The sequence below is a fragment of the Pieris brassicae genome, chromosome 5 (genome assembly GCF_905147105.1).
Source record: "Pieris brassicae chromosome 5, ilPieBrab1.1, whole genome shotgun sequence".
Lineage (NCBI taxonomy): Eukaryota > Metazoa > Arthropoda > Insecta > Lepidoptera > Pieridae > Pieris > Pieris brassicae.
Window position 1 is genome coordinate 13049465 of NC_059669.1, and position 15852 is coordinate 13065316.

At 33.8% G+C, this 15852-nt stretch overlaps 4 protein-coding genes and 1 pseudogene across 4 annotated transcripts; 4 read left to right on the forward strand and 1 right to left on the reverse strand.

The window, feature by feature from the left end:
- Positions 1-317: 317 nt before the first annotated feature.
- LOC123710273 (3-oxoacyl-[acyl-carrier-protein] reductase FabG-like) lies at positions 318-2205 on the forward strand. The gene has a single exon (XM_045662070.1). It carries the CDS (start codon positions 1386-1388, stop codon positions 2148-2150), a length of 765 nt encoding a protein of 254 aa, XP_045518026.1. The 5' UTR covers positions 318-1385; the 3' UTR covers positions 2151-2205.
- Positions 2206-4631: 2426 nt separating this feature from the next.
- On the reverse strand, positions 4632-13814 carry LOC123709522 (annotated as a pseudogene).
- LOC123709584 (3-oxoacyl-[acyl-carrier-protein] reductase FabG-like) lies at positions 6457-7525 on the forward strand. Its single transcript, XM_045661005.1, has one exon. The coding sequence runs from the start codon at positions 6490-6492 to the stop codon at positions 7279-7281; it is 792 nt and encodes a 263-aa protein (XP_045516961.1). The 5' UTR covers positions 6457-6489; the 3' UTR covers positions 7282-7525.
- On the forward strand, positions 9994-10828 carry LOC123709586 (3-oxoacyl-[acyl-carrier-protein] reductase FabG-like). Its single transcript, XM_045661007.1, has one exon. The coding sequence runs from the start codon at positions 10032-10034 to the stop codon at positions 10785-10787; it is 756 nt and encodes a 251-aa protein (XP_045516963.1). The 5' UTR covers positions 9994-10031; the 3' UTR covers positions 10788-10828.
- Positions 13815-14411: 597 nt separating the features above from the next.
- On the forward strand, positions 14412-15249 carry LOC123709585 (3-oxoacyl-[acyl-carrier-protein] reductase FabG-like). Its single transcript, XM_045661006.1, has one exon. The coding sequence runs from the start codon at positions 14426-14428 to the stop codon at positions 15188-15190; it is 765 nt and encodes a 254-aa protein (XP_045516962.1). The 5' UTR covers positions 14412-14425; the 3' UTR covers positions 15191-15249.
- The last annotated feature ends 603 nt before the right edge of the window (positions 15250-15852 follow it).

The following is a 15852-nucleotide window of genomic DNA, read 5'->3' on the forward strand; positions in this document are numbered from 1 at the left end:
TTGGTGCTGAAAGAATTTTACGTAACGATCACATAGCTTACTTTATATCTAAAGCTGGGCTTAATCACTTTACAAGAGCATGTGCTATGGAATTAGGAAATCGAGGAGTCAGGGTGAACACAGTTAGTGTAGGGGATGACCTTATAGGAAGTGATAGATATAGTACAAGCATTCACATCCATATTGACCCCAAGGAAGTAGCTGAACTGGTTCTCCATACTGCTAGCAACAAATCTAAAGGAATTACAGGTTCTAATTTAGTCAATGATTGTGGAAATTTAGTTGCCAGTGTTAGCAGCTGGTAAGCATTTTGAAGACTGAATTTTAAACTACAATTTGTTTATAGTTTTAATATAATTCAACCCTTATGAATATTTGAATAAGTGTTGAATTATATTAGGATATAAGTTAGAAGGATTATATTAAATTTGTTTTGCTATCTTAAAAATATATATTTTCAGTTGTAAACACTAGAAGTATTATGAATCATAGATATTATTAAATTATTTTCCTTATATTTAGAGGTGGTATCAAATTGTGTAAATCTTCATTGATTATATTATATGATATGATAAGTGTTATTAATTATAATTCTGTATTATAATAAAAAAAAAAGTTTCATGGTATACAATAAAACAAAATATCTGAAATTATATATGCTATTCAAACTTCATCCTTGATTCTTTCTTAAATTTTATAAGGTGCAATATTAAATTACTTAGATAATGAGAAGAATCAGGTAATATATTGTGTGTGTTTATTTCCATCCCTATTCATTTCATTTTATTATTTATTATATGTATTCTTTTTGACATGAATTAATGGAATCCATCCAGGATTAACCAGTTAACCATTGTTATGTTTGTTTAAATATGCATTAATGCATTGACTCAAATGTTTTAAGATCCATGGGCAGAACTAAGCTTGAAAACCTAAGATTTGAATTACAATTTGATCTTGTCATGGCATTCTTTATTATCCACTAAGATGAGCCATCTACAAACCTATCCGCAGGTGGGAATTATTTATTTAAACTTTGATACATTACAATAAAAACAAATAACATAAATTAATAGGGATGTAACAGCCGGTAATATAGCGAAACAATCTCTTCCAGGCAAAACTTTTAAGGAGAAGTTGCAAGTAACAATGAAAATTATTAAATTTCCAATTTTTTTAAAATAAAATATAAACAAAACAAACTATATCACTAGTGTATTTGCCATTATAAGTACTGCTTAATTATCAACATCATAGGCATAGAAAAACAAGGAAAATCATATCTCTATCTATCTCATAGCTGATTACGCTTTTAATATATATATTAGGTAAATATATATCTAATAATCAGTTTTCTTGGTAAGTCATATTGAAAACCACTAGAAATGAGTTTCGTTGAGAAAGTTGTTCTTGTAATTGGTGCAAGTTCGGGTATTGGTGCCTCAACAGCTATAGAGTTTACAAAAGAAGGTGCTTCCGTTGTGATAGTAGGCCGAAAGGAAGATAAACTCCAAACTGTCGCAGCAGAATGTAAAAAGAATGGTCAAGATCCACTCGTTATCAAGGCAGATGTATCAATCGATGATGACGTAACTAGGATAGTCCAAGAAACAATTGATAAATACGGTAAAATTGATATTCTTGTAAATAATGCTGGTATCGTCCGATTTGGGTCTATTTTAAAGGGAAACTTAATGAACGCGTTTGATGAGGTTATTAATACTAATCTTAGAGGCATCATGAAAGTTACAACCCTCGTTGCTCCGCATATTATAAAGACAAAAGGAAACATCGTTAACATATCAAGTGTTGCTGGACAAGCTGTGCCAAAAAATCTTTTATTTACATCCTATGCAATCAGTAAAGCGGGCTTAGATATCTTTACAAAAGCAGCTGCGGTAGAATTAGCACCTCACGGTGTGAGAGTCAACGCCATCAGTCCTGGACCAGTGTACACAGATATTTTGAAAAACGCGGGGCTCAAATCGGATAAGGAAACATCAAAGCCATTTGATCAAATTAAAACGGCTTTAAATAGAGTATCTACCCCGGAGGAAGTAGCTGACATGATAATTTATTTATCGGGTGATAAATGTATCGGAGTGACGGGATCAAACTTCGTACTGGATAATGGGACGTTACTTACATAAAATGTAATCTTTTTAGCTTAATGTAAGCTCTTATGTAATATATTATATTATTTGAGACTTGTTTTATATAGCACCAATTTCTAATAGGTGCTTTTTGTTTGAGAATTTTGAAGTAATTCATTTTGTACTAAGAGTAGTGTTGGTCTAGACATAAATACGACTCTCAACCTTAAGATACAAAGCCAAAGTATGATGGGCTGTAGCGCCACTGGATAATTATTATACTTGTTAATCACATATAAAATAATAATGAAGTAATGTTATATTATTAAAATATATAATTTTATATAAATCTAGCGCACTGTTTCCAAGAGACATTTCGCCACTGCTTGCTCGAGAGATTCTTTAAGAGACTCAATGTCGTCGTGTCGTTTAGAGCTGGCTATGTCCTCTAAAACAGACCATAATTTGAAGTGTAAAGGCTTGATGTCTCAGCTAGATGAAGGCCAGTCATTAGCTTGGGTAGTCTGTACCTTGTCACCAGGTTCAGAATCGTGCTGGGAAGTCCAAGGTATATTGTATTTAAAAAGTGTACACTTGTATCTTGATACACTTTGGCTAAAGTTTTCACCCTCTTTACAAAAATTTAGTTTTGTGACTCCTAGATAAGACACGCCCTACGAAACCATCACTGACGCAGGATGATGACGACATTGTACCTTTCCGACGCCTTGTGCAGTTTCTTTAGAACTGTGAGCATACACTTTATTATTTTGCTTATTGTAGTGTTCTTCAATCGTGAAAAATGTTTTCATCGGTAAAGAGGATATTTCTGAGCTGTGCACCTTCTGCGTATCGCGACAGAACCTCATTCCATATTGTAATTTGATAATTAACACGAAAAAATATGTTGTAAGTTTTTAAAATAATAATAATGAATTTAATTTCCAAATCACACACACTTCAATAACAGACTGCGCAAGGTTGGTGGTCGTGGGGTCTAGGGAAGCCGGTCATTGGCTTAATGCTTATCCTTCGCCAAACACTGGCACTCTTTTGGACCCTAAATCACTTCGCATTGCCATCAGCCTCCGCTTAAGAGTGCCCATATGTACTCCCCATAAGTGACCCTGTGGCTTTGAAGTAATTAGCCTTGGACACCATGGACTCTCTTGTCTCCGTCAATGTTCCAGCCAACAGGCATCGCAACAGACAGTGGAAAGCGGCTGGATAGGATGTCGTTGATCCCTTGGAAAATAGGGCGGGCTTTGATATGGGATGCTACTTGTGTAGACAGGCTTGCCCCGTCTCACCTCTCCCCGTCCCATCTCCCTCGGTCATGCCAAAGAGCTGCGGAAAATAACAAATGTCTCAAATATAAGAGTCTTTAATCCGACATCGATTTTGTTCCCTATGGGGTAGAGACTCTTGGGCCATGGGGTCCAAGTGCACAGGTGCTATTAAGGTTGGCGCCTGGTATATAGTACTGGTGATCCCAGAGCTGGTGCTTTCCTGGCTCAACGAATAAATATCAATAAAAAGCAATACAGCGTTATAGATACACTGCCACGGGGACCAAATTCTGAAATTTGTTCTTTTTATTAATTTTGAATAATTTGTATTATTACTAAGTAGGTTAAGACTGTATATTTTATTGTTATGAATACTAATAAATGTTTTCTTAACATTATAAGTATTTATTACTGATTTATTCATTAACACACCGTTGCATGTAGCGAAATTACATGTACAATTGACATAATTATATAATAAAGCAGGGCAAATTATCGTGAGGGAGGCGTGTAGAATTTAGGGACTTGCGTCTTATTTAGTGGTACATTTGTAAAAAACTTAAAAAGTAGAAGCTACTACCTCTGGGTCAGATTTTATTATTTCCCTTTAACATTTAACATATAATCGGTTCGTTTATCAGACATTTTACCTGATTCTTCATTTATTATTTTCCATGTAGCTTTTACTTTATCCATGCTATTTTTTTATTTTTGAACGTAAATAATGTGACTTTGCAATTTTGCAATCTTTTTTGAAATTATTTGAATACAACCTAACATATTCCCTAAATTAAGAATTATTTTGGCATAGGTTTGCACAAGTTCTGCTTGTAAGTATTGTAGGTACTATATTGTTTACAGGCGCGGAATACCTAACGTAACATTTTCCAAAAAAAAAAAATTAGAAAAATCTTAAATTTTGTCTTCTTTTAGTATGTTCAGAAAACTGTCTTCTTTTAGAAATGTGATACAGTATGTAAATATTTAGTTTTTCCCCTGCAATTATTAAAAAATAATATATTTTTAATTATGACATATACGTAAGGCATACACTTAACTATATTTGTTTATTGTGTTTTAGGTGCCTGGCATATTATACTTATCATATTAACATACAATGCAGCGTTAGCGTTAGTTAAACTTACTAAATGTGTTTGTTTGCCTATTACATTTTGTAAGGATTTACAACATTAAAATATTTATTTAAATCATTATGAGCAAAAGAGCTTTAAAAAACATTTTGTTTATGTATGTATGCTATGATAAACTGTGAAGGCCAATTATTTAACGCCAATATATGTTAAAGAAACAGAATTGTCCATAGTATAATTTGAACCGGTAACACCAACAGCTTTGTCAATTGCTATAAACAAAACAATATCAGCTATTTCTTCTGGATAACTCCAACGATTAAGGGCAGTCTTTAGTGCCTTTGCCTGACCAATAGTGGTGCTAGTGGTCCTGTATCTCAGTTTTCACAGGTCTAGAACTAATTGTATTTACTATTACACCATATTTCCCCAGTTCTATGCTGAATCTGTTATATGCTGAATAATCTACACAAAGTATAATATGTCTGCCTGCATCACCTTATTGCAAGCAAAGATATTGACAATATCTTGTAGGGTTGACCGATTAACCAAATTCACTGTAAATTTAATTGGAGAATTTCATCAAACGCCTCTAAGAAACTGCCGTCTATAAGACTACTCTTCCGATGAATTCCAGCGTTGTTTATCAAAATATCAAGTTTATTGAACTTTTTGGTTGTTTCTTGTATGACTCTTACCGCCTCGCTATCAATTGTTATACCTGCGTGACTTTCAGATAACATTAATTTGCTTCACACTGCATGGCCACTTCGTTGAGTCTAGTTTCGTTTCTTCCCACACACTACACTACATCGGAATTCTTTTTATAAAATTCAATAGCGATTGCAGCACCAATCCCGGCACTATCACCAATTATAATAACAACTTGCCCTTGAAAGCGACTTATTATTCCATTCCATTTTATGTACTGCACGTATCTCAAAGTTTGAACTAAACCGGTACTATCTATTGTGTTTGTTGTAGATTGGAAGTTTAACATTTTTATTATTTTTTGTCATATATTTGCGAATAGATAGATGTAATATGTATAATGTATTACCGATGATAACTACTTGCAAGAAACAATAGCTCATAAAATCGTGACATCTCCAGCGCTTAAAAATTAAATTAAAAGGATGTGGAGCCTTACCAAGATATCGATAGAAACTTCTACAACATGAAAAAAACTGTGATTACTTGGCTTGGGCCGGATTGATTCATTAAATCCTGGGCTAAAGTAAACAGTTACCATACAATAATTAATTGATATTTATTTGAGATTGCTATTTATTTGTTTATAGTTTTATAATGTATTACGATAAGGTATGATATGATAAATGTTAGTTATGATCCTATACAAAAATAATTTTAATGTTATGCAGTAAAACAAAATATCTGAAAATATATATATATTGTATTCAAACTCTATCTTTGATTCTTTCTTTTATTTATGGTCATTTTGTAAACCTCCAATTTAATAAAGTGTAATATTAAATTACAGACAGTGGAGAAGGAGAGTTCAACTTGAATCGAGCGTCAAATGTAACGCCTATTCTATTTGAAGTTTAACACTGTTCAAGATTGGACTTGAACTTAAATAGGGTTTTTTCACGTGCATTTAGAGTCTGACACTAGACAATTTTGTTTCTGCTTTACAATGAAATCTTAACCATATAGTTTTATTTTTTATAAAACGAAATGTAATTCTAATTATGCAAAATTATTTAAAAAAATGTTACCAAAATATAATTTATCTTTAATTAACATGCCAGATAATTAAAATAACGTACTGAAACTTAAAGTAAGTAATTTATTTATTGTGAACGCTTTTTATAAATTAAAAATTGTGATGCAGGTTATCGAAGTGGTCGGACCACACAGTACCAATCAATACGATATTATTATATTGTTAACAATGTGATAATCATTACTTAGCGTATATAAGGAAAGTTATTCTTCATACCGGTCAGTTCTCAGTCTCAGTCTGACATTACAAGCCGTAGCTTCGAGTGTAAAATGAGTTTCAAATCTAAAGTCGTAATTGTCACGGGTGCGAGCTCTGGCATTGGGGCCTATATAGTCACAGCTTTTGCCAAAGAGGGCGCCGACGTCGTTTTAGTAGCTCGAAATGAAGACAGATTAAAAAAAGTCGCTAAAGAATGTGAAGGCTTCGGTGGCGAACCACTCATGGTTCCAGCAGACATCACAATCGACGATGAAGGGAAAAACGTAATCGCTAAAACAATTGAGAAATTCGGACGACTGGATGTGCTAGTTAATAGCGCTGGTATACTGCGAACAGGTCTGCTAGAGAAAGGAGACATTATGAAAGTCTTCGACGAGGTTATGAACATCAATGTGAGGGCTGCTGTAAATTTAATGAAGTACGCTACTCCACATTTGATTCAAACTAAGGGCAATATCGTTAGTATTTCAAGCGTAGGTGGACAGCAGGTGTTTGCGGAATTCATGGCCTCTTACTCAACATCAAAGGCTGCTCTTGACATGTTCTCTCGTGGCGCTGCTGTTGAGCTTGGAAAACATGGCGTAAGAGTGAATGTTGTTAGTCCTGGAGGTGTATTAGGAACTAGTTTATTGGCTAACGCTGGCTTTGATCCACAATTAACAGCTGATGATTTCGCATTTAGATCTCTTCTAGGCAGATGGAGTGAGCTACAAGAGATTGCTGATTTAGTTCTGTTCCTAGCAAGTGATAAAGCCAAGGGAGTCACAGGTAGTAACTATACCTGCGATAACGGTTACCTAAATGATAAACAGTGTTTTAAAAAAGGTGTGATTTTGAAATAATATTGCGAACATTTACATTAATTATAATTTTATTAACAAAAAAATATTGTACTGAGTTACCGAAGTTATGGAGCACCTATTTTATGGTTTGAAATTACGATCTTGTTTACTGGAGCTAATTGGATGTGGAGGAACTGGAGTTCTATTATCGGTATTTAGGCGTTTGCTTGCTGGTTATAATTGTATTGTATTGTAATATTGTTTTTGTTATTATTTTTTGAAATCAAAAGGTTTGTAAAATTTTATACCAAATACGCTTACCCTAATTATTTTTAATCTTGAAAATTATGAACTGATAATGTATAAATTAAAACGAAATTATTTTATTTTTTATTATAATAAGGGAATCCGAGGAGCGTTTAAAGAACCGATGTACAGCTTGCTAGCCAGTGGACTGTGAAATGTGTGTATAAGTTTAACTTATATGTGTATTGAATAGGAGTTAGAACTATCTGTATGACATATATTTTGTATGAATGTATATGAGCTAGTAGCTACTAGATAACCAAATATATGAGAGGGTGAGATGTAAGAACCTAACAACCTTTCGGATCCCTAAGCCCTACAGATGTACCCTAACACATTGTGAATCTATATAATATATAAATGAATCGCAAAATGTGTTGGTAAGCGCATAACTCTACAACGCCTGGAACAATTCTTTTTTTTTAAATTTTCGTTGAAGTCAAAGGATGATTTTTACGGCGAGAAAAATTCGCATAATTTCCGGGAAAACCCTAAAACAGCCCTTTTTCTTTTTCCCATACAAACATTTTGTAAATAAAATGTAGAGTCAATTTGAACTTTATTACTATTCAATAAAGTTCATTTTAAATTACAAGCACTCACTGTTTTCAAAGCAATATAGGTGTGTTTCTAACGTCAAAGAGTCTATTTGCATTTTATTATCGCTGCACAAAGTTCAAATTCAATCATATCTATCAAACACACACTGTGTGCGTGTCGCGTAGGAGGATTTTGTCGCGTTCCGTTGTCACTCAACAAAAGTGACAATATCGCGAACCCGAGCAAATTGAATAGTCAAAAATTGTAAGAGCTATAGATCATTAGTACTGATTTTTATTTTGGTTGGCTTCGCGATATTATTTATTTTATTTTCGTTTCGGCATGCGACGATTTCACGTTATTACATCTGTCAAACAAATCGCGTTAAAAAGGGTTTAATTTTTTAATTATTAATTTAATATCCCTATCTGTGCAAAATTATTTAAATACATACCTAGTAATAGGAGAATATTCCAGTCGGCGTTATTTAGTGGGTCACAGAAGAGTGGCCAAAGTTCGTGGAAGCGAAGATACTTTGGTCACCCGAGCTGAACCTCACACATCACCCTATCATCAGGGTAACGGTTCTGTTCAGGGATTTTTTTGCGCCGACTTTAAAATTGGTAGGAACTAAAAACTGTCACATTTTAAATCTTTTTGACAGAACGAAGTTTATCGGGTCCGCTAGTATAATATAAATAAGTACGGGATACGGAGTCCTACGGGTTGGGTCAATGGTTCACGGTGGTGGGATTGTCTTTTAAGCAATCGGGCAGGCTCACCACCATGATTAAGGGCTTGAAGTAGTCTTCGCCACTTTGAGGGGAAACGAGAAATGAATAAGACAAACAATATTCAAATCTCATTTATCTTAAATACTACTTACACCTATTCACACATACATGATGTTATTTTAGTGAGTTGTTGGTGTTTTGCGCATCTCTAGCTAATAACATTTTGGAACACACGTTAGTCGTGTCAGCAATTCATTAATATTCGAAAAAAAAATAATTAAAAATTACTCATCAGCATCAGCTGATAAGATTTGAAACACACACGTGAGCAACTGGTCAATGTTCAAATGAAATCTGTACAGGCATTATACACGATGTGGTTTGATTTCCGAGAAATGAAACAAATACAAGTATATTTATTTAAGGCAAACGGGCAGGTGGCTGACCTAATGTTAAGTTATACCGACACTCACATTTCGCGAAGTATCGCAAGTGTAAAAGTCTTGTAATAGGCGTGCGCTGTGCCTGTGGGCATTCAAGGGCTTCTTACCGGCAAATAATCTCTTCTAGGCACCCTTATTAATAAAAAAAAGTGAGTGCGTAGAAAGTGCACTTCTTTGTAAATAAATTATTTTTAAGCTAAAAGCCCCAATAGATGATCATGTTCCAGTATATGATCACTCCATGTATTTGTATTTCTATGTATTCACATATTCACACTGATAACACACTGTAGACGTGCTAATTATAGTATAAATAAATAAAAAACTGCGTTAATTTTATTTATTGTACCAGACGTTATGCCATAGAATTGCCATCTAAAGTTCTAATATATAACTACTAAACGAATACATCAAACAACAGCGTGTATGTTTTCTCGATCTCCCTTTCTCACTGTTTCTCAGTCAGTCTCAATCACTCTCGCCATTTTTTTCGACATAAACGCTTTTCATTTTCGTGACGTTATCGACAAAATTTTACCCTAATGCGACTAAAGAAGTTTCACTTCAAAAAACAAAAAAATACAAGCAACACAAGCTAGAATAAAAAATAAATAAACTAAAAGCATGTACCAAACATAAACTTTACCAGTAGTGTATTTGCCATTATAGATAAGAATTATCAACATAATATCCATACAAAAACAACAAAACTCATATCTCAGCTGATAACGCTTTTAATATATACCTCAAAATTTTTTGTGGTTAGTAATATTGAAATCCTCTAAAAATGAGTTTCGTTGATAAAGTTGTTCTTGTAATTGGTGCAAGTTCGGGTATTGGTGCCTCAACAGCTATAGGGTTTACAAAAGAAGGTGCTAAAGTTGTGATTGTGGGTCGAAACGAAGGTAAACTCCAAATTGTAGCATCAGAATGTAAGAAAAACGGTCATGATCCACTCGTTATCAATGCAGATATATCAATCGATGACGACGTAACAAGAATAGTCCAAGAAACAATTGATAAATACGGTAAAATTGATATTCTTGTCAATAACGCTGGTATCGTCCGGTTTGGGTCTATTTTAACGGGAAATTTAATGAACACGTTTGATGAGATTATTAATACTAATCTTAGAGGCATCATGAAAGTTACAACCCTCGCTTCCCCGCATATTATAAAGACGAAAGGAAACATCGTGAACATATCAAGCGTGGCTGGACAAGCTGTGCCAAAACCTCCTATATTTACATCGTATGCCATTAGCAAAGCGGGGTTAGATGTATTTACCAAAGCAGCTGCGGTAGAATTAGCACCTCACGGTGTGAGAGTCAACGCGATCAGTCCAGGACCAGTCTACACAGATGTTTTGGAAAACGCGGGCGTCAAATCGGATAAAGAAACATTCGATGAAATGAAAACGGCTTTGAATAGAGTATCTACTCCGGAAGAAGTAGCTAACATGATAATGTATTTATCTGGTGATAAATGTATCGGTGTGACGGGATCAAACTTCGTACTAGATAATGGGATGTTACTTACATAAAATGTAATCTTCTGTAAGCTATTATATAATATGTTATTTGACACTTTTTATATTGCCCCACATCCTAATAGGTGAGATGAAAACATGTTTTTTTTTAAACATTTTGGTCCTTCTCTATTTTTGACATTAATCAATCAAATATAAGTATTTATTATATTTTTATTTTATTAACACTTCAATGCGTGTATATAAATATTATACAATTGACATAATTGAATAAAAAGAAGGGGAAATAGTGGTCTTTTCGCTTTTGAGCAATCTCTTCTAGGCTTCTTCTTAATCCACTGCGAGAAATTTTTTTAGATAAGATAAGCGCAAGAAGTGCAAAAGTACATGAGAGATATAGTCATTTAGAAAAAACGAATGGAACAAAACAAAGCAAGTAAACATATGAAATTGTAAACAATAATCAGGGCAATATTAAAAAAAGAAAAAGTGTACATGAATCACGATAATTTCAGATCAGTTTCAGATTAGTTAGAAAGAAAGTTACAGTTACAATGTGGTCAGGTAATGCTTGTAAGTATTGTAGATACTTAATTATTTACAGGCGCTGAATACCAAACGTTGATTTACTACAGCATTTTTCAAATAATTCGTATTTAAAATGCACCTACAGATAAATGTTATACATACAATATATAAATACTTAGTCTCGGTTTAGATTAAGCGTTTAGTAAGTTACAGTTTCTCCCCTGCAATTATTAAATCATAACATATTTTTAATTATCATATATATGTAAAGCACATATCTATTTGTTTATTTTGTGTTAGGTGCTTCGCATATTACATACATTTTACATATTATATTAACATACAATACAGCGCTAGCAAACTTGCTAACTGTCTTTGTTTGCCTATTAATTTTTCTAAGGATTTACAACATTAAAATACTTATTTAAATCATGATAAGCAAAAGAGCCTTCAATAATATAGGGTGTCTATTTTTTGCGAGTGAACTGCGAGTAGCCACGTAGCCCTCCCTCCACACTCGTAGCGTGGCTGCCAAAACACGTCAGGACAGGTTGCAGGACTTTTCGGTCAAAGTCTAAAATCATTTATTCATATAGGTAACACAATGTTCACTTATGAACGTCAATAAAAAAGAAATATACATTAAATGCTTCTAATTTTACATTTACTGCCAGTTCTCAAATCAAGGGCGTAGAACGGAAGGGAAGAACTGGCAATAAACTCTCCGCCACTCTTTTTAATCGCCAAATTTTATTTTGTATTACACAACGTTTGTAAGGAGCTGCAACCATAAAACCATGTTCCACATGACATCAGCAGGAGGCATGGTGAAATAGGAGCACGCACTTACATTCTCGTAGGAACAACACCCAAATACATAGTCAAAAATAACATTAGAGCAAAGTAATATTCCGTCTTATCTTCAGCAGCCAATTCCTTAAAGAGTTGGTAGCTTGCGCCATGAATGAGTCGTCTATTAATCCATTTTCGACCAAGAATTGCTACTTGCACTACACACCTGCACTAATCATCCTCAATTACACTTCACTAGTGCTAGTGAATACAAGCCTTAATCACGTTACTATGCAGCTAACTAATCAGTCGCTATGCACATTTATTTTCTCCTAATCCACCTGGAATACTGTTCTCACCTCAATCACTCACTCACCTCACCCTGTATTCAACAAAGAGTGATTCGAATCGTCAACGATCAATCACTTTTCGATTGATCCCTCGACGTCCGTCGTTCCATAACTAAGCGATTTCTAAGGCAGCTTTGCCACGCAACACCACTATCTGGAACCAGCTGACCTCTGAAGTATTTCCGAACCAATTCAACTTAGGGTCCTGCAAGAAAAGAGCGTGCCAATTCTTGATAGGCCAGCAACGCACTTGTGAGCCTTCTGGCAATGTGAGTGTATGTACCGATATCACTTAACATCAGATGAGCCTCCTACCCGTTTCCCTTCTATTACATTAAAAAAAAATACTAAACGCCTGCACTAATCATTAATCAAAGTGAATACAGTACGCCAGAGCCTGTACTGACTAACTGTATTCAATCTAACACCATACATCCCCAGGTCTAGGGCAGCGCCACGAGTGAAGTGGTCTAAACTAGCCTTTAACAGGCTATACGGTGTTTAATCTACACCAAGTATCTGTAACTGCAACACCAGATATATTGACAATATTTCCTTAGCTTGCAATAAGGTGTGGGGTTGCCAGATTGACCAAATTCACCGCAGCTCGCAAATTTAATTTGATAATTTCATTAAACGCTTCTAAGGAACTGCCGCCTATAAGACTACTCTTCCGAAGAATTCCAGCGTGGTTTATCAAAATATAATTTTTATTAAACTTTTTGACTGTTTCTTGTATACCGCCTTGCTATCAATCGTTATATCTGCGTTAATGACAGTCGGATAACATCCATTTGTTTCACAACTTCGTTCAGTCTAGTTTCCTTTCTTCCCTCAAGTATTACATCGAAATTCTTATTTCGAAATCAAGCGATTACAGCACCAATCCCAGCACTTGCACCGGTTAGAATAACAACATTGCCATTGAAAGACATAACCTTTGATCAGCGGCTTGAAAGCCACTGATAACTGTACCTATCCTAAAGTTAGTTGTAGTTGAAAGTCACCAGAATAATACCCAAATAGCTTCACGAATTTATCAAATTGATAGAAATAGACCTCCCAAAATCCATTTGTATCATTCTTCAAAAATCTGTTATATTAAATACGGCAAGAATAACCAGCAAATTTCTACAAGATAAAGAACAGTGTTTACTTGACTTAGGCTTTTGTACGATAAAGTAACAGGATTGATTCATTAAATCCTGGGCTTAAGTAAACACTTACCATACAATAATAATAATTAATTGATATTCGTTTGAGATCGCTATTTATTTCCTTATAGTTTTATCATAAGCTATGATATGATAAATGTTAGTCATGATCCTAAATTATGATAAAAAATATAGTTTCATGCTATACAGTAAAACAAGATGTCTGAAACTACATATTATACCTATACAAACTCCATCTTGAATTCTTTCTTTTAATTATGGCCATTTTGTAAACCTCAAACTTAATTAAATGTAATATTAAATTACTTAGATAATTGAGAAAGAGCAAATTATATATTGTGTGTGATTATTTCCATACATTAAACATTTGTTTATATTCCCTTTAACTATTTTTATTATCGACGGTGAATCAATGGAATCCATCCAGTTGACCATCATTATGTTTGTTTGAATATGCATAAAAGCATTGAATTAAATGTTTTTAGATCCATGGAATCTCTTAGCTAAGATTTGAATTACAATTTGATCTTGACATGGCATTTTTTATCACTAAGATGAGCCAAGGCAAGTCTCAGGTAGGAGTTATTTATTTAAACTTAGTTACATTAAAATCAAAACATATAACATAAATTATTCAATTACCAAACTTTTCTGAAATAGATAAAATAAATAAAACATAAACTATACCACTAGTCACCTAGAGTATTTGCCATTAAAGATAAGAACTGCTTAATTATCAACATAATAGGCATACAGAAACAACAAAACTCATATCTCAGCTGATAACGTTTTTAATATATACCTAAAAATATTTTATCTTGCTTAGTCCTATTTAAAACCACTAGAAATGAGTTTCGTTAAGAAAGTTGTTCTTGTAATTGGTGCAAGTTCGGGTATTGGTGCCTCAACAGCTATAGAGTTTACAAAAGAAGGTGCTTCCGTTGTGATAGTAGGCCGAAATCAAGATAAACTCCAAACTGTCGCAGCAGAATGTAAAAAAAATGGTTTAGATCCACTCGTTATCAAGGCAGATATATCAAATGATGATGACGTAACAAGAATAGTCCAAGAAACAATTGATAAATACGGTAAAATTGATATTCTTGTAAATAATGCTGGTATCGGCCGATTTGCGTCTATTTTTAAGGGAAATTTAATGAACGTTTTTGATGAGATTATTAAAACTAATCTTAGAGGCATCATGAAAGTTACAACCCTCGTTGCTCCGCATATTATAAAAACAAAAGGAAACATCGTTAACATATCAAGTGTTGCTGGGCAAGCTGTGCCAAAAAATCCTTTATTGACCTCGTATGCAATCAGTAAAGCGGGGTTAGATGTATTTACAAAAGCAGCTGCGGTAGAATTAGCACCTCACGGTGTGAGAGTCAACGCGATCAGTCCTGGACCAGTGTACACAGATATTTTGATAAATGCTGGGCTCAAGCCAGATGAAGGAGCAATAAAGACATTCGATGAAATTAAAACAGCTTTGAATAGAGTATCTACCCCAGAAGAAGTAGCTAACATGATAATGTATTTAGCTGGTGATAAATGTATCGGTGTGACGGGATCAAACTTCTTACTGGATAATGGGGCGTTACTTACATAAAATTTAATCTTTTTAGCTTAATGTACCTAAGGTTTTATGTAATATATTACGGTATTTGAGACTTTTTTATATTGCCCATATCCTAATTAGTGTTTTTTGATTGTGAATTTTGTAGTTATTCATTTTGTACCAAGCGTGGTGGTGCATCGTACTGCGTTCGTATCACAGCTCAACACCAATAGGTCGTTCTACTACGTTGATGGTATCGTAAGAAAACCACCAAACGTCAAATATAATCGATATCGATAAAGATGATTATTTGCTTATGTAGTATTCAAAAAAACAAATATAAAGGGTTGTAGCGCCACTGGATAATTATTATACTAGTTAATCAAACATAGATAATATATTCTGCAAACACTCGTACTTATGGAAATGTGCAGTACCAAACAGATCATCGCAATTTAAAAGAAAAACATATTTTCATCTGATTTTGTTCCTTCCTTTAATGTTACCATAAATCAATCAAGTATAAGTATTTATTGTTTTTTTTTATTTACTAACACTTTATTGAATAGAATCACATTAAATAGAAATGCAATGACACAAGAAGTGTAGAAATACATAAGTTACAAATCCAAACAATTAAAAATATGTAAACAGTGAATAGGATAATATTTAAAAGAAAAGGACACATGAATCACGATACTTTCAGATCAGTT